Source organism: Leucoraja erinacea, chromosome 7 (assembly GCF_028641065.1).
Source record: "Leucoraja erinacea ecotype New England chromosome 7, Leri_hhj_1, whole genome shotgun sequence".
Taxonomy (NCBI): Eukaryota; Metazoa; Chordata; class Chondrichthyes; order Rajiformes; family Rajidae; genus Leucoraja; species Leucoraja erinaceus.
Genome location: NC_073383.1, coordinates 33077208 through 33100429, shown reverse-complemented (window position 1 = coordinate 33100429; position 23222 = coordinate 33077208). Strand labels below are relative to the sequence as shown.

At 44.2% G+C, this 23222-nt stretch overlaps 1 protein-coding gene across 1 annotated transcript in view; it reads right to left on the bottom strand.

The window, feature by feature from the left end:
• Positions 1-23222, bottom strand: part of xirp2a (xin actin binding repeat containing 2a) — a 110914-nt gene that overhangs the window by 19040 nt on the left and 68652 nt on the right. Inside the window, exons 3-7 of the mRNA XM_055638176.1 lie at positions 11699-11820; positions 6766-6879; positions 3573-3683; positions 2541-2607; positions 87-202 (exon numbers count right to left, since the gene is read on the bottom strand). Coding sequence (XP_055494151.1) covers positions 87-202; positions 2541-2607; positions 3573-3683; positions 6766-6879; positions 11699-11820 — 530 coding nt within the window. The remainder of the gene's footprint in view (positions 1-86; positions 203-2540; positions 2608-3572; positions 3684-6765; positions 6880-11698; positions 11821-23222) is intronic.

Below are 23222 nucleotides of genomic sequence, written 5' to 3'. Positions count from 1 at the left end.
CATTCATGTTTTTTTAACTAAAAGCCAAACAGTATGAGAGTCATTGTTGTTAACATGCACACACTCAAGCCCACCCTAACATGTACCTTGATCTGTTTGCTGGTATTTGTTGCCAGCTGAGTGGGCTGGGCAGACTTCTCAAACTGTTGCTTCAACATTCGAGCGGAGATTGTTGGTCTCTCCTCTTCGCTCATTCCATCCACTGCTCAAACATAAACCAAAATCAACCGTGATAGGAGAATGTCAAAATTAAATCTTACAAAATTCTCAATTATCACTTAATTTAGACATACAACACAGAAACAGGCCCTTCAGTCCATCAAGTCCACGCCAACCGTCAATCACCAGTTTACACTAGTTCGGTGAGACCAAGCGGAGGCTTGGCGATCGTTTCGCCGAACACGTCCGCTCAGTCCGCAATAAACAACCTGACCTCCCGGTGGCTCAGCACTTCAACTTCCCCTCCCATTCCGTATCCGACCTCTCCGTCCTGGGTCTCCTCCATGGCCAGAGCGAGCAACACCGGAAATTGGAGGAACAGCACCTCATATTCCGCTTGGGAAGTCTGCACCCGGGGGGCATGAACATTGAATTCTCCCAATTTTGTTAGCCCTTGCTGTCTCCTCCCCTTCCTCAGCCCTCCTGCTGTCTCCTCCTATCCCTCAGCCCTCGGGCTCCTCCTCCTCCTTTTTCCTTTCTTCTCCCCGCCCCCACCCCCCATCAGTCTGAAGAAGGGTTTCGGCCCGAAACATTGCCTATTTCCTTCGCTCCACAGATGCTGCTGCACCCGCTGAGTTTCTCCAGCATTTTTGTGTACCTTACACTAGTTCTATGTTATTTTCCCATTTTACAGAGGGACAATTATTCTACCAACCCATATGTCTCTGGGATTACTTTAGACTTTAGACTTTAGAGATACAGCGCGCAAACAGACCCTTCGGTCCACAGAGTCCTCGCCGGCCATCGATCACCCCGTACACTAGCACTATCCTACACATTAGAGACAATTTACGATTTTACTGAGGCCAATTAACCTACAAACCTGTATATCCTTGGGATTTGTGTGGAAAAACCCATGTAGTCACAGAGAGAACGTCCACACTGCGTACAGACAGCACCTTTATTCAGGGTCAAAGCCGGATCTCTGACGCTGTAAGGGAGTGGCACTGCTAGCTGCATTTCTGTACTGGCCAGTGTTGCCAGGACTCAAGGACTTGAGCTTTATGGAGCAGTTGGGCAGACTAGGACTTGGAGCACAGGAGATGTAGTGCATAAAATCACGAGGGGAATCTTTTACCCAGGATAGGGGAATCAAGAACTAGAGAATATAGTTTTACGGTGAGAGGGGAAATATTTAACTGGAACCTGAGGGGCAACATTTTCACAGAGAGTGGTGGTATATGGAACGAGCTGCTAGCGGAGGTGGTTGTGGCAGGTACTATAACACAATTTAAAAGACACTTGGACAAGTACATTGGTAGGAAAGTTTTAAAGGGATATAGGCCAAATGCAGGTAAATAGGTCTAGATTAGATGGGGCATGTAAGTCGGTATGGCCAGTTGAGTGAAAGGGCCTGTTTCCACATTGTGTATGTCTATGACTCGATGACTAATAAACTTTTCATTTACAACAAACACCCAGCCCTACACTTTTAGCATCAATTTTTACCCAGCACAGCTCTAGATTCCAATCCAGGAATTTTATTCAGGTTCATCCTGTTCATCATAAAAACTTTGATGGAACTCCATTTGTGAATAGAAATTTGTCAAGAGCACAAGAACTCCTGTGGAAATTCTCAGTGATACAGATTAAATGTTTAATCATTAGATGCTTTGTTTTAAGGGACCAGACATGATATGGCAAATTAATGTTCCACAAATTGATGGCCAAAAGGCCTTATTTAAATACGAAATGCCTCAAAGATATGGTTGAGTAAAGGATCAAGTTTGATTGTGTCATTAAGTCATATCCGGTGACTAGTGGAGTTTAGTTCTCGTTCTTGTTATCACACCATCCCCAACCAACAATGGGCCATTATGGCACCACCCTTCCCGAGGACACCTGTTGCCGGCCCTGATTTGTTCTGCCATTTTTCTCCCCTCACCCCCACTTTCAGTCTGAAGAAGGGTTCCGACCCAAACATCACCAAAGATCACCATTCTCCAAAGATGCTGCCTGACCCCCCTGAGTTACTCCAGCACTTTCTGTCTTTTTTCATCATTCTGGTAAACCTCCTCCTCACCCTTTCCACATCCATTCTGTGGTGTGATGATCAGGATGACTATTTTTCTTGATTAGTACGGGTGTCAGAGGTTATTGGGAGAAGGCAGGAGAATGGGGTTAGGAGGGAGAGGTAGATCAGCCATGATTCAATGGTGGAGTAGACTTGTTGGGCCGAATGGCCTAATTCTACTCCTATCACTTATGGTCTTATGAACTGCATGCTTTACTCCAAGTTAATGACAGATTGGAGCAAAATGCATTAAGCTTGGCATCAATACTCAGGTTTTCTCCTGAGAAAATACAATGCGTGCACTTACCTGTGATGTGATTTTCAAAACTTTCCACAACACTCGATTGTTGAATATTCTGCTCGGCGACACTGAGCTGCAGAAACACTGGCACGTTATTGGGACTCGATGCATTTAGACATAGCAAAATACAACAAATATGCATGATTTTGTAGACAGAAAGCTTTTCACTGTACCACGGTACACAGAACAATAATAATATAAACTAAACAAAGTCATTTAATGATCTGACTGTCTAATTTAATAAATACATTTTATTGTTTTAACTCTTGTAATTTTTTGTAATAAAACTGATGAATTAAAATTATAAAAATTTGAGAAGTGCCTGAATATTGTACAAACTTAAAAAACAAGACTTTCGTGTTTTTACATTGAAACAAACTCAGTGCTTTTTTTTGTGACGGTAGCTAAAATGCACACAGACAAAAGCTTTTCACTGTATTTAGATGGTTCAGAGACACAGGATGTAAACAGGCCCTTCAGCCCTTTGAGTCCATGCTGACCATCGATCACTCATTCACACTGGTCCTACCTTATTTCACTTTCTCATCCACTCCCTACACATTGGGAACAATTTACAGAGGCCGATTAACCTACATACCCACACGTCTTTGGGATGTGGGAGGAAACCAAAACACCCGAAGGAAACCCACGTGGTCATAGAGAACGTGCAAACTCCACCCAGACAGCACCCGAGGTTAGGATCAAACCCAGGTTTCTGTTGTTATGTCAGTAGCTCTACCCGCTGCACCACTGTGCCACTCTTGAAGTATAATCTAAGTACCTTGACCTGCAACAATTTAAAGTTAATCCACAACTTTCAAACAATGGGGCATTTTACAACTTGAAAGGATGAAATGTTCTGCATTTTAGTTTCTCAAAACCACAAAATCTACCCAAACCCAGATCAGATCACTAAACCTTTTAATCAATGGGTAAAATGTTAATGTTAAAAACATTAATATTTTAAAAAAATGCGGCGATGGCGAATGTGACTTAAATTTAAATCGCTTTATTCAAGAGTTGTGCTGGAGTTTTTACCATTTCCGTTTGATACGACACATGTTGTTCATGAGCTTGCAGCGTCCCATCTCCCTGCTCCATGTTCCTGCTGTTGTGGGTCATGGTAATTTCATTGGTGCTTGTAACATCCTGAAATGCAGAGCGTAAAATTAACACAAAAACAGCAGAATAGCTTGGCATCCTCGTAGCAGCTTTTGTACATGATATTATACCACCTGTGGGAGAGTCTAGGACCAGAGGGCACAATCTCAATATAAAAGGCCTTACCTTTAGAAAGGAGATGAGGAGGAATTTCTTTAGCCAGACGGTGGTGAATCTATGGAATTCATTGCCACAGTAGGTGGTAGAGGCCAATTAATTGGATATTTTGAAAGCAGAGATTGATAGGTTCTTGATTAGTAAGGGTGTCAGGGGTTATAGGGAGAAGGCAGGAGAATGGGGTTGAGAAGGTGAGATAGATCAGCCATGATTGAATGGCAAAGTAGACTCGGTGGGCTGAATGGCCTAATTCTGCTCCTATGATTTATGAACTTATTCCAAAATGAATCACTCAGCACTGCGATCAGCTATAATAGACACGGCAATCAAAGCATTACAAACCTACAAACAAGGAACTGCAGATGCTGGTTTACAAAAAAAACCCCTTCTTCAGCTTCTCAAAGCAATTTAGCTTACTCCAACACCAAATTACAGAGTGCAAATGGACAGTCTGTAATTCATCTAGTTTGACAATTTGGCAGCACAGTGGCGCAGCTGGTAGAGCAGGTGCCTCACAGCGGCAGAGACCCAAGTCCGATCCTGGCCTTGAGTTGCTATCTGTGTGGAGGTTGCACATTCCCCCCATGACAGTATGTATGTATATGCTGTCAATGTATACTGGGTTATGTGCACCTCTTTGCTTCCTGAAGTCAATCACTTTATTTTGCTGACATTGAGAGAAAGGTTGTTCCCCTTTCTTATTCTCTGGATAAATCAACATGTTGAGTGGGGACAACAACCTGCATTATTATTATCATGAATTATGAATTATTATTATGTGACCTCTGTTGGTCCAGCAAAACGGATAATCTGGAACTAAGGATGCCGGAACATCGGTGTTGGACCTGTATTTTATACAACCAGGGAGCACCATACTCCTTGAGTCTAGGAATGGACTGAGGGGCAGGTGGGTTGATATTCAAGTCATATGTCTTTTCCAGATCTTTGTTTGCATGCTTTGACAATGACAGAGACCAAATTAGTCTTCCGTATTTCGTAATGTTTTCTCAGTTGAATACATTAACATTTCAAATGATATTTTTGAAAGGTTCCTGAAAGTAATAGCAATTCTAAACCAATTCCATGCAAACTGCATGCAAATTACCCCCCTGGAATTTCAAACAGCGTCACATTCGACCACCTTGGGGTACATACGCTTATTTGATTAGGTTAACATTAGCTGTGTGCATCAATTAAGGCAAATCCCAAGGTAACACTTACAGTAGATGCAATATTTAATAATCTCCTTATTTGAATGTTGCACGTGTAAAGTAAAGACCCTCTAAGTTTTCAAGTTGGGTGATATTTTGACCAGGATTTGCAAACTTAATTTAACTGGAGTTCCTCCAGCACTTTGTACTTTGCTTATTGTAGAAATGTGGTTTGTTTGTCCAAGTTCTGCACACATTGGCACGGGTAGAGACGCAGTCTCAGGGCGCCAGAGACCCGGATTAGATCCTGACCTCGGGTGCTGTCTGTGTGGAGTTTGCACGTTCTCCCTGTGATTCTGCGGGTTTCCTCCCACATCCAAAAGATGCGTGGGTTTGTAGGTTAACTGTCCTCTGTAAATTGCCCTAGGTGTGTAGGGAATGGATGACAAAGTGGGATAAAATAGAACTAGTGTGAATGGGTGATCGATGGTCAGCGTGCACATGGTGGGCTGAAGGACCTGTTTCCATGTTGTGTTTTTAAACTAAACAAAACATTAATATTAGATGGTGGATGAGAATTAATCACATTGCACAGAGGTTTAAAAATATATATTCTGAATGTCTTCCCCCCCAATCCCCTCCCTCTAACGAGTTCCACAGTTCAAGACTGGTAGGTGGGGCTAGTATAGATGGGGTATGGTGATTGGAGTGGACAATTTGGGCCGATCGGCCTGTTTCCACGCTGTATGACCCTATAACTCTATTGAGTTCAACTGGGAAATCAGTCAGTTAGCCCTACTGAGGATCTACCACTAGGTGGCAGGAAAGGTCAGTTTTGGATGAGAAAGTGGGACAACACAGAACTACTGTAGGAAGGAACTGCAGCTGAAATGCATAAGAAGGAACTGCAGATGCTGGTTTAAACCAAGATATACACAAAATGCTAGAGTAACTCAACTGGACAGGCAGCACCTCTGGAGCGGAATAGGTGACGTTTCAGGTTGAGACCTTTCTTCAGAATGGGTGATCGATGGTTAGCATGGACTAGATGGGCCACTTTCCATGCTGTATCTCTAAAACTAAACTAAAGACAGTGAAAAGCTTTGCTTTGCATGCTTCTTAAATATGTGTCTCTCTTACAATTGTCAAACTCAAGTACAATTTGTAGAGCAAAAGGGAAGATGCAGAGTACAGAATATAGTTCTCAGCAGTGTAGTGCATCAGAGACAAAGTCCAATGTCTGCAATGAGGTAGAGGTGAATCTGATAGTATCCTCACTTATGGAAGGGCAGTTCAGAAGCCTGATAACGGAGGGGAAGAAGCTGTACCCCAAGTCTGGTGGTGCGCACTTTCATGCTTCTGTACCTTTAGTAATACCTTCTGCAAAAATTACAGGACCAGGCTACAGGCATTGAGAACCTGTGCTCCATAATTCCTTTTCTAGATGTGTCAGCTGTAAGAGTCCACACTAACCATCGATCATCCGTACAGTAGTTCTATCCTAAACACTAGGGACAATTTACAGAAGCCAATTAACCTACAAACCTGCACCTCATTGAAGTGTGGGAGGAAACCTGAGCACCCGGAGAAACCCCACAAGGTCACAGGGAGAAAGTACAAACCCTACACAGACAGCACCCGTAGTCAGGATCGAACCTGGGGCTCTGGTGCTGTGAAGTAGCAACTCTACCGCTGCGTCACTGTGCCGCCCCTAATGGGCTCCATAATTCCTTTCTAGCAGCGTCATCCGACAAGATGCCCCCGGCGTTAGTTGTGGTGTGATAGTTGCCGGGGCCAGTTACCTGCATGGACCTCTGCTGGTAGTGGCGGTGGGAGGAAACCGTCCCATGTGATTCAAATTGTTTCTTCACGCTCGCCAGACCGCCGGGCAATGCCCGCGCCTCCTCCTCAGGATCCTGGCAGAAAGATGGCAAAGAAACGTCACAGCCTTGTCAACCCCTCTCTCCACTCAAATACGTTCACCAGCATCAGCCTCCTGCTGTCAGCTGAAACAAGATCTCAGATGAACACACACCGCTTGCAGTGAAGGACTAAAGATAACTGGAAGCTTTAGTTTACTTTAGACTTTTAGACTTTGGAGATACAGCGTGGAAACAGACCCGTCAACCCACTGAGTCCACACCGACCAGCCATCACCCCATACACTAGCACCATCCACACGCTAGGGACAATTTACAATTTTGTTTTACTGAAGCAAATTATCCGACAGACCTGTTACGTCTTCGGAATGTGGGAAGAAAACCGGAGCACCCGGAAAAAACACAAGCTGTCACAAAGAGAACGTGCAAACTCCACACAGACAACACTGTGTTTAGTCTTGAGATGCAGCGCAGGAACAGGCCTTTTGGCCCACCGAGTCCATGCTGACCAACGATCACCCATTCTCTAGTTCTACCCTACACACAAGTGGCAATTTAATGAAGCCAATTAACCACCAAACCTGCGCGTCTTTGGAGCGTGAGATGAAACCAGAGTACCCAGAGAAAACTCACGTGGTCACAGGGAGAACATACAAACTTTGTACAGAGAGCATCCGTGGTCAGGATCGAAACCAGTTCTCTGGTGCTTGTTGGAAACATCGTCAAAATTCAAGAATCTGAAGCAGGGTCCCAACCCTAAACATCGTCTGTCCATTCTCTCATCAGATGCTGCCTTACCCATTACATTATAAGACATAGGAGCAGAATTAGGCCATTCGGACCATCGAGTCTGCACCACCATTCAATCATGGCTCATCTATCTTTCCCTCTCAACCCCATCTCCTGCTTACTCCACGTGACCCTTGGCACCCTTTCTAATAAACTCCCATTGAGTTTCTCCAACACTTGGCGCTTTGCTCAAGGATATTTATTGTCATATATACCAGCAACGGAACAATAACGCTGTGGATGGCTCGATTGTAATCATGTATTTGCTGACTGGTTTAGCATGCAATAATAAACTAAACTAAACAACACGACATCCTCACTTGTTGCAACTTTACCAACCCATAAATGAAAAATACATTGAAGCATATACAATGAACAATGATACAACAAATCAATAATCTGTCTTGGTAGCCAGATGACAATACAGATAACCCCCGTGTAATAACGCACCATGGTGTCTGTTATTACCGATTGTCCACTGCAACCGAGTAAGGGCTAATCATTTTATATGCAGTAGAAACAAACAACTTCAGATACTGGTTTGCACAAATGGACACAAAGTGCTGGAGTAACTCAGTGGGTCAGGCAGCATCTCGGGAGAACATGCACAGGCAACGTTTCGGGTTGAGACTAAGGGGATGTTAATTCATATATTTTACAATATCTATGTAAAGTGGTATATAAAAGATAAAATAGATACTGAAAGCATGATAATAAAGCCAGCTTTCTGCAGTACTGCACATGTTCCATCATGGATAACACCATATTTTGAAAAAAGTTCCTATAAACAGTGAAAGTAGTGCACATAATTCTTTATTAATTAGTGGTGTTGTCCCTGTCCATTGCCGCCATCTCGGGGTCACTGTCCGCTACAGCTGAAATTCGTTATGTCTGAGTCTGAAGAAGGGTCCTGACCCAAAACGTCACCTATCCATGTTCTTCAGAGATGCTGCCTGACCCGCTGAGTTACTCCAGCACTTTGGATCTCTCTCCCATTGTAAAGAGGTCTGTAATAACGAGGGTCGACTGTGGGACAAAACCGAAGCCCGTAGTGCAACAAGGACACAGTCCATAGAAGATCACAGTTGTTGAGGTTAGTGTTGTGCAGTATTCAAGAGCCTGATTGTCGCTGGGAAGAAGCTGTTCTTGGACTTGAAGGTCACAGTTTTCAGGCAGCGTAAAATTCTGATAAAACACCGGTAAACTCAGTCACTTATCTTCCTTTCCACTGAAGTCGATAACACTGTTCCACATTAAAATGTGGCATAGTTTTGTGCACTTAATTCATCCATGCCTCTTTGTAATTTTATCCCATGTAATGTTCCTTCCAACTTTGTTTCATCTGTAAGCATTTATATATAATCTGCTCACAGATTCAGTTGTCAAGGAGTTATCCAGTCTAATCCCTGCTACCCGCTGTCCTGTGGATCACAAGAACACATTCAGGAATGGTAAATATGGTGAGGATACCTGTCTCTGCTGCTCTTGCAAACAGTGAAGTCCAGGCCAGCAGACACTTCCCGGTCCAACATGGGTACTGACCTTCCACCTTCATTGGGATTCTCAGGAAGTAGTGAACACTGCCTGGTCCATCACGGCTACTGACCTCCCCACCATCGACGGTTCTACAGAGTGGTGAATACTGCCCAGTCCATCACAGACACTGACCTCCCACCATCCAAGGGATCTACAGGAGGCACTGTCTCAAAAAGGCAACCACTATCATCAAAGATCCACACCACCCTGGCCACGCTCCCATCTCGCTGTTACCATCGGGAAGAAGATACAGGAGCATGAAGACTGTGACCTCCAGGTTCAAGAACAACTACTTCCTAACATCAGGCTCTTGAACACTGCACAACATTAACCTCAGCAAGACACAAAATGTTGGAGTAACTCAGAGGGTCAGGCAGCGTTACTGGGGGAAAAGAATGGGTGATGTTTCGGGTTGGAACCTTTCTTCAGTCTCAAGAGTCTGAAGGCCTGAAACCAGCATCTGCAGTTCCTTCCTACACACTAACCTCAGCAACTGTGAGCTTCTATGGATGGTGTCTTTGGTTGTACTACGGATTTTAGTCCGTAGTGATGGTTACCAAGTATTATAGTTATTAATTCATTGTATTATTGATGATTAGATTAGATTAGACTTTATTAATCCCCTTATTCAGGGGAAATTCAGATGTCCTTGCAGCACACTAATAAAAATACAACATAGTATTCATGAAGAAATTCAACACCAAACATAAAACATCCCCCCCACAGTGATTCCCACTGTGGGGGAAGGCACAAAGTCCAGTCTTCATCCTGTTGTCCACCCAGAGTCGGGCCTATTGAGGCCTCCACAGTCGCCGCCACGGCGCCCGATGTTCTCGCCGGGTGATGGTACTCCGGCGTCGGGAGAACCCCCAGCGGCTTGGGGTGCCAGGAACGGCCGCCTTCCCACCGGAGACCGCGGCTTCCAAGCCAACAGACCGCGCCGGACGGAGCTCCACACACTGGCGATCTCGGCGAGAGATCCCATGCTCCGCGATGTAGGTTCAACATCGCAGCTGGCCGCTCCGCAGAACCGCGGCTCAACGATGATGTTTTCGGCGGTCCCAGCATACTGGAGTCCCAGCGCGGCGACCCAGGAAAGGCATCGCCCGCTCCGCGACAGCGCTCCAGCGCCGCGCCGCCGCCAAAGCCGATGTTCTGGGCAGGGCCCCTCAGGAAAACGTCGCTCCAGGACCCGCTGGTAGGCTGCGAGGACGGGTCGAAGACGCTGCTCGGAGGAAGGCAACCCCTCCGACCAGGTAGGGACTTGGAAAAGCAGTTTCCCCCTCCCCCCCCACCACCCCCCACACATAAAAAGATTAGACCCCCTGACTGTACACTTAACGAACTAAAAATAACAAAAAAGAAGGGGAAAAAAACGGACAGCTGCAGGACAGGCAGCCGTTCAGGACAGCGCCTCCTCCTGAATGTATATTCATCTGTTCTTTACTTATGTTTACAGGCTTGTTAAGTTGCAGAAAGTAGGGTGAGAGGGGAAAGATTTAACAGGAACCTTGGAGGCAACTTTTTTTTTGGGTGGTAAGTCTAATGAAGGTTTATTATTGAGCCGTGAACCAGAGGAGGTAGTTGAGGCAGATACTATAACAACATTTAAAAAACATTTGTGCAGTTTCATGGATAGGAAAGATTTAGAGGAATATGAGCCAAAAGTGGGCTGGTGGGACCAGTGTAGATGGGGCACCTTGGTCAAGAGTGGGCAAGTTGGGCCAAAGGGCCCGTTCTGTGCTGTATAACTATGACTTTAAGTAAAAATGTCATTGTTGCGTGGCCAATACAAATGGCGATTAAACACTGTTGTCTCTTGGATTCAAGTTGACCACATTTCAGCTGAGGCTTGGTACTGACAAAGAAGACAAGAGAACTAGAGGCAAAATACTCAGCACAACAAGCAGTTAGTTCAATCTTCATTAGAATCGAAGCCATCAGGAGGACTGATACTTACCGTTAGGATTGTGCCCCATGTTTGAGGAAGGATGTGCTGGCATCACAGAGGGCCCAGGAAGTTTACGAGAATGATCCCGGGCATGATTGGGTTAACATATGATGAGTAATTGACAGAACTGGGCCAGTACTCGCTGGAGTTTAGAAGGATGAGGAGGGGACCTCATTGAAACTTACGGAATAGTAAATGGCCTGGATGGAGTGAATGTGGAGAGGATGTTTCCACCCGTGGGAGAGTCTAGGACCTAAGGACACAACCTCAGAATAAAAGGACGTACCTTTAGAAAGGACATCAGGAGGAATTTCTTTAACCAGAGGGTGGTGAATCTGTGGAATTCATTTCCACAGGTGGAGGCCAAGTCTTTGGGTAATTGTGGAGGCCAAGTCATTGGGTATTTTTAAAGCGGAGATTGACAGATTCTTGATTAGCAAGGATGTCAGGGGTTATGGGGAGAAGGCAAGAGAATGGGCTTGAGAGGAAAAGATAGATCAGCCATGACTGACTGGCGGAGTAGACTTGATGGGCCGAAGGGCCTAATTCTGCTGCTAGAATGTCTGAGCATAAACTTACAGTGGCCATAGAGCAGCTGCTCTCCTTCTTGGACACGGCGGCCTGATACATCGCCAATCTCTCCTTCAGCGAAACGGATTCCTGGTTATCGTCCTGGCCGGGCTCCCCGTATGTGGCAGCAGCTGGAAGTGTAAATACAGATGGATTTCAAGACTTACACCATTGACTTTAGACTTTAGGCTTCATAGAAACACAGCGCTGAAACAGGCCCTTCGGCCCATCGGGTTTATGCCGACAACCGACCACCCTTACACTAGTTCTACCCTTTGCACGGGGGTGAATTTACAGAAGCCAATTAGCCTACAAATCCACACATCTTTGGAGTGTCAGAGGAAACCGGAGCACCCGGAGAAAGCTAATGCGGTCACAAGGAGGACGTGGAAACTCCACACAAACAGCATCTGTAGTCAGGATCGAACCCGGGTCTCTGGCACTGTAAGGCAGTGACTCTACCGCTCCGCCACTGTGCCGTCTTAGACGATTGAAGTTCATTAAATTTCCAGAGCATGGTGCTGGTAGTACTGGCATAGGTCACATTGCCAGCTGCCAACACACAACTACACAACCCCCAAACCCCATTACATGGGGAGACAATAGCAATTGAAAATGTACGAGATCTCTTTTATTAAGACAAGTTCTTTAAGGGTGTTCTAGCTATCTCCAAACAAACCAAGCCCAGTAGACTAGGATAACATGAATTTGCAGGCAGTGGAATCTTCCCAGAAATCATGTAACAATGGAAAATAAAACTAGGATAGTGTAAGGTGCCTAATGTGTAGGAGGCAGAAGATGGATTATAAAATGCAAAATGTGAACAACTTAAACATTCAACTATTCTGTAGATACGGCATTGTTTTATGCAATTCACAAGCTTTGATCTTCAAGGTATTTCTATGGTGATGAATGTAAACTTCCCACACACAGTTAATATTGAAACCACGTTAGCTTGCATTTTTGAGGGATCAATGTTTTTCATCCATTATCCTACAATTATTGTTGAATTCGTCCTGCTACCTAATTCTAAGATTACACGAAAATATATTTAAAAAATCATGGAGACGTTACTTTCCAGATGTGGCAATAAAGTTTGTTTCAACTTTGGAGATGAAGAGTTTAGTTTTAGCTTAGTTTAGTTTAGTTTATTGTCGTGTATACCAAGGTACAGTGAAAAGCATTTTGTTTCGTGCTAACCAGTCAGCAGAAAGACTATTCATGATTGCAATCGAGCAATCCTCTGCATACGGATACGTGATAAAGGGAATAACGTTTAGTGCAAGATATAGTCCAGTAAAGTCCGATTAAAGATAGTCCAAGGGTCTCCAATGAGGTAGATGGTAGCTCAGGACTGCCTTCTAGTTGTTGGTAGGATGGTTCAGTTGCCTGATAACAGCTGAGACGAAACTGTCCCTGAATCTGGAGGTGTGTGTTCTCACACTTCTGTACCTGTTGCCTAATGCAAGAGGGGATAACAGGGAGTGACCTGGGTGAGACACGTCCTTGATTTGGCTGGTTGCCACCAAGTGTATTCTTGATGGAATGTAACAAGACAATTGCCCGCAATATCTGGAATGACCAAGGATTGTTTGCTCCATAGCAGATGTTCATCTCCAATTACATTCTGCAATCTCGCGTCAAGTTTATTTTGTTAATTTTGTGCATAGCCATGATTCAGACAGCCCACACCATCCCGGCCACACTCTGATCTTGCTGCCACTATCAGGAAGAAGGTACAGGAGCCTGAAAACCATGGCATCCAAGTTTAAGAACAGCTTCCCAACAGCCATCAGGCTCTTGAACACTGTACAACACTAACCTCAGCAATTATGATCTAAGGACTTTATAGCTATCTAACGTTACCAACTATTAATTTATTTTGATATTGATTATTGTATATTTTTTGTCGTGTTATTTCATTGCCATAACATATGACAATATGATATTTTTGACTTTTGAAATGAAGTCAGGCATTAGAATCTGAAATCTTGCCTGAAGCACTTGAAGTTTCACCACACTTTAGACTCATAGCTTAGCTGTGCGTTTCACAGGTTTTTCAACCAGTAGGACATAAAATATGAGCTATTTGATGTGACCTGATCATTCTCAAGTTTCAATAAGCATTGCAAGCCTAAACAAAACACAAAGTGCCTGCGGAACTCAGCGGGTCAGGCAGCATCCGTGGAGGGGGATGAACAGGCGATGTTTTGGATCGAGACACTTCTTCTTACTCCACTGCAAGCCAACAGACCGGTTTGAAACACTCACAGGTTTCTCCCTCTGGGAATCTATTTGATTGGAGGCACAGCTGACCAGTTTCTATTGCTGTATCATATTTCCCTGGTTTGTGTTCCAAGAAAATTATATTTGTAAATATCCAATGGTAATAAGATCACTGTCTCAACTTTGCCAGTGGGAAGATGTGTAGCCACCTGGAAAATTGACCCCATGCCGTGTTTAATGCAACGTGTAAAGAAAGCTCGTAAAACAGTGCCATTTCTCCACATGATACCACCCTCCGACAATGATTGCATAATAATGTGCAGAAGTAGCCAGGCAATGTGGCATTATTCTTGAAAAAATACATAAAGTGCTGGAGTGCTGGATGGGAGCCCTTCTTCAAACCTGAAATGTCACCTATCCAATGGTCCAATGGTGCTTTTATTGTCACATGTGTGAAGTGCAAACAGTGAAATTCTTTTCTTACAAACAGTCCAGTAGAGTATTGCCATACCCAAGCACATCCCCGATTAGCAAAGTGCACAGAAATAGTTCACTGATCCCGCATGCAAGAGGCGCTATCTTTTGACGCATTTTTCAAAGTCTTGTCCACATTCTAGTTGTTATGAGCGGTGCCTGTTCCAGGTGAGCCCCAGGCTGCTGCAGTGCCTCCAGCCATCACCTTCCCTTGGACATGTTCCATGTTCTCCAGAGATGCTGCCTGACCCACTGAGTTACTCCAGTACTTTGCTGGTCAATGGGAAATTGGAGGCTTCTGAGGAAGTGCAAGTACCAAACGAGGCAAAGATAGACACAAACGTGGTGGAATCGCCCAGCGGGTCAGCATCTCTGGAGAACGTGGAGAGGCAATGTTTTGGGTCAGGGCTCTTCTGCAGACTGAAAGTAGGAGGTGGGGAGGTGGGAAAAATTGGAAGCGAGAAAAGACCAGGACAAATGAGTGTCTGTCAGCAACAGATGACCTCAGACAAGGAGGTTCCTTTACAGTCCGATTGTTGGCTAGAAATGGTGTGATCTGAAGAGGGTTATATCATTGTGATTAAGAAGGAACTGCAGATGCTGGAAAATCAAAGGTATACAAAAAGCTGGAGAAACTCAGCGGGTGCAGCAGCATCTATGGAGCGAAGGAAATAGGCAAAGTTTCGGGCCGAAACCCTTCTTCATTGTGAACTGTGGAACTGGTTAAATGACTAGGATGACCTTTTCTCACCTCCAGTTCTTTCCCCCCATTTTTTTCAGTCTGAAGAAGGATTCCCATTCGAAACGTACCCCATCCTTTTTTCTCCAGAGACGCTGAGTTATTCCAGCACTTTGTGTCTATCTTTGGTATAAACCAGCATCTGCAGTTCCTTGTTTCAACCACACGAGGCAGTACACTTGGCATATCTTCATGCTCCCATGAGTGAACACAAACATCCATGGACTATCCTGCAGGCCATTCCCACAACAAGGTACATTGCACTTCATCAAATATAGTGTTTACATGGAGGTACGTGAGGGTGGGTCTTTATTAGGAAAGCTTTAGAGGGACATGTGCCAAAGGCAGGCAAATGGGACTATCGTAGATGAGGCAGCTTGGTTGGCATGGACAAGATGGGCTGAAGGGTCCGTTTTTATGCTATGTGGCTCTATCTCAAGAACAATTTACAAATCACACCATTTTGTTGAACACTTATGCCCGGTCCGCCAAGGCTTACTGGATCTCCCGGTTGCCAACCATTTCAACCCCTTCCCATTCCTATTCTGATCTTTCTATCTAAGTGAGGCCACACACAAATTGGAGAAACAGCAACTCATATTTTGTTTGGATACCTTACAAATCAGCTATATGAATGTTGAATTCTCTAATTTTAGGTGACGTTTACATACACTCAACCTCCCCACCCACTTCCCGCCCTTTGACTCCTTCCTCCACTATAAGTCCACAGTTGCCTCGTTGCACAGTTGGCAACAATTCTTGTTGGGATTACTCCGTCTCTTGCCAACAATCAGCCTATCAGGGAACCTCCCTGTCACTGACCCTGATTTTTTCTTGCTTTCCATTCCCCCACAATTAGTCTAAAGAAGGGTCCCGACCCAAAATGTTCCCCAGAGATGCTGCCAAACCCACTGAGTTACTCCAGCACTTTGTGTCTATTTTTCAATTATTGGTTGCCTTAGCTGCACTGTGTGAAAACATTGTAAAAATGAACTGAGGGATATCAAATACACTGTAGATGGCAGCACTCACATATATAACGTTCATATTTAGCAACATCAAATGAGCTTCTTACTTTTCAAATTAACGACGGCAGCAATAGTTTAATTAATCTACGCAACCTTCTGAAGGTGAAAAACAATATCTTTGACAATTACAGGAAGATTGTGGGGGCTTTGGGGAGGTTTGCCAAAATGCCGCCTGGATTAGAGGTTATTAGGTACAGGGGGAGGTGGGACAGACAGATTGTTTTCACTGGAATGCCAGAGGTTGAGGGGAGACCTGATGGAAGTATATATGTACAATCATGAGAGGCACAGATAGAGTAGCCAGACAGACCCTTTTTTTTCAAAGGTGGAAATATCGAAAACTAGAGGGCATAGCTTTGAGGTGAGAGGAGCAACATTTAATGGAGATGTGGGGGACAAGTTTTTTTTTTACACAGAGGGTGGTGAGTGCCTGGAGGCAGATATATGATAGTGGCATTTAAGAGACTTTTGGATTGGCACATGGATCTGAGGAAGGATGTATTGGCTCTGGAGAGGGTCCAGAGGAGGTTTACAAGAATGATCCCAGGAATGATTTGGTTAACCTGAGATGAGCGTTTGTTGGCACTGGGCTAGAATTTAGAAGAATGAGGTGGGGGACATCATTGAAACATACAGAATAGTGAAAGGCTTGGATAGAGGGGATGTGGAGAGGATATTTCCACTCTTAAGAGCGTCTAGGACTAGAGGCCATAGCCTCAGAATTAAAGGACATTCTTTTAGGAAGGAGATGATGAGAAATGTATTTAGTCAGAGAGTGGAGAATCTGTGGAATTCTTTGCTGTAGACAGCTGTGGATGCCAAGTCAGTGGATATTTTGAAGGCAGAGATAGATAGATTTTTGATTAATACAGGTGTCAGAGGTTATGGGGAGAAGACAGGAGAATGGGGTTAGGAGGGAGAGATAGATCAGCCATGATTGAATGGTGGAGTAGACTTGATGGGCCGAATGGCCTAATTCTACTATTCCTTATGCAGGGAGATAAAAGTTAGTCTTGGCATCATGTTCTGTGCTGTACCGTTCTATATTCTATGTTCTAATTCATCAATGTCAATAATGAGGAAACACATATTCTGATTGACAACTATAGTTCTAAATTAACCACGTTCCCAAACCTCCATCTAAAATAAATCTAACTTTAAGATTCCTTCGAAGACAAGAGCAGAAATACCTAATTTGTTTAGCAAATACAACCTAGATTTTCCCCCTAAGATAGACATAAAGTGTTGGAGTAACTCTGTGGATTAGGCAGCATCCCTGGAGAAAATGGATAGGTGATGTTTTGGGTTGGGACCCTTCCTCAGTCTATAGATGTCCCAACCCGAAACATCACCTATCCATGTCTCCAGAGATGCCACTTGACCCGCTCAGTTACTCCATCACTTTGTGTCTATCTTGGATATAAGCCAACATCAGCAGTTACTTTCTATTACATATATTGTTTCTCTTCTTGTTTGAAATAATGAATAAATTATAGATATTCCAAGTACAATGGTTAGCACACACCAAAAAGCTTCTCACGGTACCTTGGTACATGTGACACTAAACTAAACTGAACTAAACATTGGTGTGGTCAAAAGCCAAGAGTGTTTAATTGTCATATGCACCATCACCAGAACAATGAAATTCTTAATGAATCAGAAATGCAATAAGACACAGATAAACATATAATAATCAATAATACAATAAATCAATAACTGTAATGCTATCGTCTTGTTGGAACTGACAGTTCCGTGGGAGGACCGTCTGGAGGAGGCCCACGAGAGGAAGATGAGTGAGTATGAAGAGCTGGTCATTGACTGCCATAAGCAGGGCTGGAAGGCAAGGTGTATGCCCATCGAGGTTGGCTGCAGAGGTTTTGCAGGGCAATCGATCTACAAAGTCTTGAGTGCACTGGGCATCAATGGAATGGAGAGGAGAAGAGCCATCAAGAACACCACAGAGGCAGCGGAGAAGGCCTCGAGATGGCTCTGGATCAGGAGAGGAGGACCATGGGGAGGAGCGAATGCCACCTGAACACGTCGTGGTCTGATCAACCACGGCTGGGTCGCCTGGGTGAGGGTGTCTGATGTTGAATGACCCGAAACACCCAATTACCCCAGGTTACATCACTGATGATGTGTTCAGGAGCATCTATAGATGTATTTTTATCAATTTATCAAGTTACCATAGTGCATTACTATAGGATGACTGTATCGTCCATTTTAAAACTTTAACTATCCTTTTGAAATTTCTCTGCCGTTACAGCCAGCACCCAATTACAAACATATCAAGATGACGCCACTACATCTGATATGTGCACAGTAATCGCTTAAAATAAACTACTGTTTTGGTCACTGTTTTAAAAAAAAGTAGGGGTCACATATTTCAGCAAATGATCAGGCGGTTAAAATGCAGCTACGGGAGGCAATTCTACCAGATTAAGTTTTTTTCTCTAATAATCAAGAACACATATTTGTCTTAAATAAAATAATCACGTGATAAATCTAAGATATCGTATGACGAATTGACAATGGAGTAAAGGGCTACGTAATGGGAAGTCTAAGTGATCACGGTTCCCAGTAACAAAAATAACCTGTTTTATCGCATAATCAACAAAACGCAAAGTGCTGGAAGTACTCAGTGGGTCAGGCTGCATCTGTGGAGGGAATGGGCAGATGACGTTTTGTGCCGGAACCCTTCTTCAGAAGTGTGAATCCTTGGCTACATTAATAGGAGTTTGGAAAATGAGCTAGGAAAGTTATTAAATGAAACGTTATATATTACTGAGTAAAGCGCAAATCTCTGATCAGTCGGAAGAAAGGCCCCGACCAGGAACGTCTTGTCAATTCCCTCCACATGTGTTGCCTGACCCGTTGAGTTTAGTTTAGTTTAGTTTAGAGATACAACATGGAAGCAGGCGTTTAGGGTCACTAAGTCCACAGCGACCATCGATCACCTGTTCACACTAGTTCTATGTTATCCCACTTTCTCATCCACTCCCTACACATTAGGGGTAATTTACGGAGAGCCAATTAACCTACAAACCCACATGTTTTCGGGATGTGGGCGGAAACCGGAGCACCTGGAGGAAACCCACGTGGTTACAGGGAGAATATGCAAACTCCACGCAGACAGCACCCGTGGTCAGGATCGAACCCGGGTCTTCCTCCAGCAATTTATGTTTTGTGCATCTTCAATTTCTTGCATGTCTACAATTAACAAGCCCTTTGAAAATCACATTTTAGAAAACCGAATCTTGCCATTCTTGCATCATTAGACAGCGATTATCTAAACCCTACGTTGACTGATCAATGCTGAGAACTGATACTCTGCAGCAACTTCATTTCATGCCAGATCTTTCCACGGATTACTGGCGTGGCCTCCCCATATGTGGCTAAAGTATCTCATCAAATGCGCCCAACCACATCTCCACATTTGACAAGGCATTAAACAAAGGCACCTCTATTCTATATGGATATATAGAATGGTGGACATCCACCTATATGGATGATGTTCAATAATGTCATCATTATTTTGCTATCAAAGCTCTTTGATTACAAACAGGTACTTAAGGAATTGATGTTCAAGTCAAGAATGTTTAATTGCTATATATACCAGCAATGGAACAGTGAAATTCTTACTTGCTGCAGCTTAACAGTCCCGTAAACACCATAACACACATGCGCGGCACAGTGGCTCAGCGGTAGAGTTGCTGCCTTACAGCGCCAGAGTCCCAGGTTCAATCCTGACTATGGGGGTCTGTCTGCACGGACTTTGTACCTTCTCCCTATGACTGGGTGGGCTTCCTCCGGGTGCTCTGGTTTCCCCCCAATTGTCCCTAGTGGGTAGGATAGAACTAGTGTACGGGATAATAGTTGGTCGGCGCAGACTCAGTTTAGTGCAATGTTCAAGCGCTTGATGGTTGCTGGGAAGAAGCTGTTCTGGAACCTGAGGGCCACGGTTCTCAGGCTCCTGTCCAAGTCCAACGTGTTAATCAAGTCTCCATTATCTTTGCATAAAAAACACAAGCAAATTCCTCATCAGAGCCAGAACCTATGGAAAGTGTTCTTTCTTGAAGTCTCACATTTTCTGGTGTGAGAGAGTTAACTTCACATATAATTCAACATTTGAGTAGTAAACCTATTACGTCTATCACTTTGTTTTGACGCTGGGCGGTGGGTGTATGGAACGAGCTGCCAGAAGAGGTAGTTGAGGCAGGTACCATAACAACATTTAAAAGACATTTGGACAGGTACATGGATAGGAAATGTTTAGATGGTTTGTGGCAAATACAGGCAAATAGGACTGGTGTAGGTGGGGCATCTTGGTCGGCATGGGCAGATTGGGCCGAAGGGCCTGTTTCTGTGCTGTATGATTATGACTCCTGACTGAATGAATGCCTGATTATGCGTAAAACAAGAATCTAAATTATATCAAAGCTTCTTATAGATTACATATAACGAATCAACTAATTAGAATGGAGACAATACGTGTTAGCTTGAAGACTGCAGGGAGACTACAGATGGTGTGTCAGTACACTGTGGGGAACTGAAGTACTGGTCTGAACTCCTTGTCATAGGGTCCATCTGGGAGAGTTAAGGTGCTGCACTACTTTGACTAAGGCAGTGCAAATAGTGCTCTGATTTCACTATTCTAAGTGACATTTTACTGGATCAAAAATGCTAACTAAACTTTACTCTGTCTTTACCGGTTTGGAGGAATTCATCAATTCCATTGCCCCAAGAACAAAGTGATGAGAATGTTTTAATTACAGGTATCCAGTGCCTCTTTGTAACTACAGGCTGCCTAGTGTTCTAACCACCATACTGAAAAGGTTGGCATACTGGGCTAGTCACATTCGCCTGCATATCCCTCTAAACCCTTCCTATCCATATATCTGTCGAAATATCTTTTAAAAGTCGTAATTGTATCTGCGTCTATAACTTACTCTGACCAGTCATTCCAGATATGTACTCCCACTGAGTGAAAAAGTTGCCCTTGAGGTCACTCATAAATCTCTCCCCTCTTTCCTTAAGCCTGTGCCCTCAAGTTTTAGAATCCTCTACCCTGCGAAAAAGACTATGAGTGTTCACTTTATCCATGCCCCTCATGATCTTGTATACCTCAATAAATGCTACTCCCTTGATCCTGCATCTGTAAACTATGGACGGCTTGATTGTAATCATGCCTAGTCTTTTCCCTGACAGGGTAGTATGCAACAAAAAGCTTTACAATGTACCTTGGTGCACGTGTTAATGATGAGCCTAACTAAACTAAGAAGAAGGGTGTCGACCCAAAATGTCACCCATCCTTTTTCTCCAGAGATGTTGCCTGACACGCTGAGTTACTCCAGCACTTTGTGTCTATCTTAAACTAAACTCAGGTTGATGTAATGAAGTTATTCAGCATTTTATTCAGCAAGCCCCTGTGCTGATTGCTTAAAGCTTGTACCTGGATATTGAAGATAAGCTTTCTTGAGACTTCCCAGTGTACTCCACATTTTATTTAATGCCCACCATAGTCCTCTTTATCTTTGCTTCACCAACCTCTGGTGATGTGTTTGCCAGCAGAACCTCCTCTGTGGCCTCTCTGTGCAGCAACCTAATGCCTGCACTATTCCTGTGTTCTTGGCTGCAGCCCAGCCATGTCCAGTGTCTCTCTGCTCATGTTCCTTGTCCCATTGCCATGCTCTAAATTAAGCAGCTGAGTGTTGGTTGCAAGCGTTAACTCGAGAGACTGCGTGCTTCCTTCACCAATGTTGTGTTATTCCTGCACTGCTTTGGCTGGTTACATTCAGAGTCAGAGAGAGGAACAGACCCAACAGCCCTTAGACTTTTAGATGTTAGAGATACAGCATGGAAACAGGCCCTTCGGCCCACTGAGTCCACGACGACCAGTGATCACCCCGTACACTGACACTATCCTACACACAAGGGCCAATTTACACTTTTACAGAAACCAATAAACCTACAAACCTGTACGTCTTTGGGGTGTGGGAGGAAACTATAGCACCCGGTGAAGAATGGGGAGAAGCGTGCAAATTCCGTAAAGGCTGTACCTGTAGTCAGGATCGAACCCGGGTCACTGGCGCTGTAAGGCAGCAGCTCTACTGCTGCACCATAGTGCCACTCTATTGAGTATGTCTATAAACCACTTGTATCAGTTTAGTTTAGAATTACAGCATGGAAACAGGCCCATCGAGTCCACGCCAACCATCGATCACCCATTCACACCAGTTCCGTGTCATCCCACTTTCTCATCCATTCCCTGCACACTAGGGGGCCAATTAACCTACAAACCCGCACATCTTTGGGATGTGGGAGGAAACCGGAGCACCCGGAGGAAACACATGCGATCACAGGAAGAAACAACTCCCAATGATAAATTTGAAATTAGGTTGTTGATGCTGTGAGGCAGCAGCTCTACCAGCCGTGCTATCGTGCCACCCACATTCTGCTCCTGTGTCATGGATAGGAAGTGTTTAGAGAGATATGGGCCAAATGCAGGCAAATGGGACTAGCCCAAGGTGGGCTGAAGAGCATGTGTCTCTGCTGTACAGCACTATGTCTCTATGACATTTGAGATGAAACACTTGAGATCTTATCTTCTAATGCAGCCCAACAGAAACTTTCTAGTACCCAGACACAGGGGTGGAAGGGTAGTGTCCCATCACGGGGCAGTTGCCCTGTTACTATTTAATGTCTGAATATTTTGTTTACCCAAAATAAACTTTATTCAGAATAAAAAATGTATACAAAACAAGACATTTTTTCTGCGGCTATACATACATTCATTAGTATTGCATTTAGTAATGTTCACAAAAACCATAATTCTAACAAGCACCCTTGTTATACCTGTGGCCCCCTGGGGTGAAATCACTTCCCTTGTTTGAGGGGGGTCCCCACCAGACTCTGCCCTCACAGTACAGCAGTGGAAGGACTCTAGCCGTGGCCCTCCCCCACAGAGCCTTGGCATTGGATGCACCAAGCATTCCGTCAGTGCATTCCTCAGCACATACAGTACTTATATAGTTTAGTGTAGTTTAGAGATACAGCGCGGAAATAG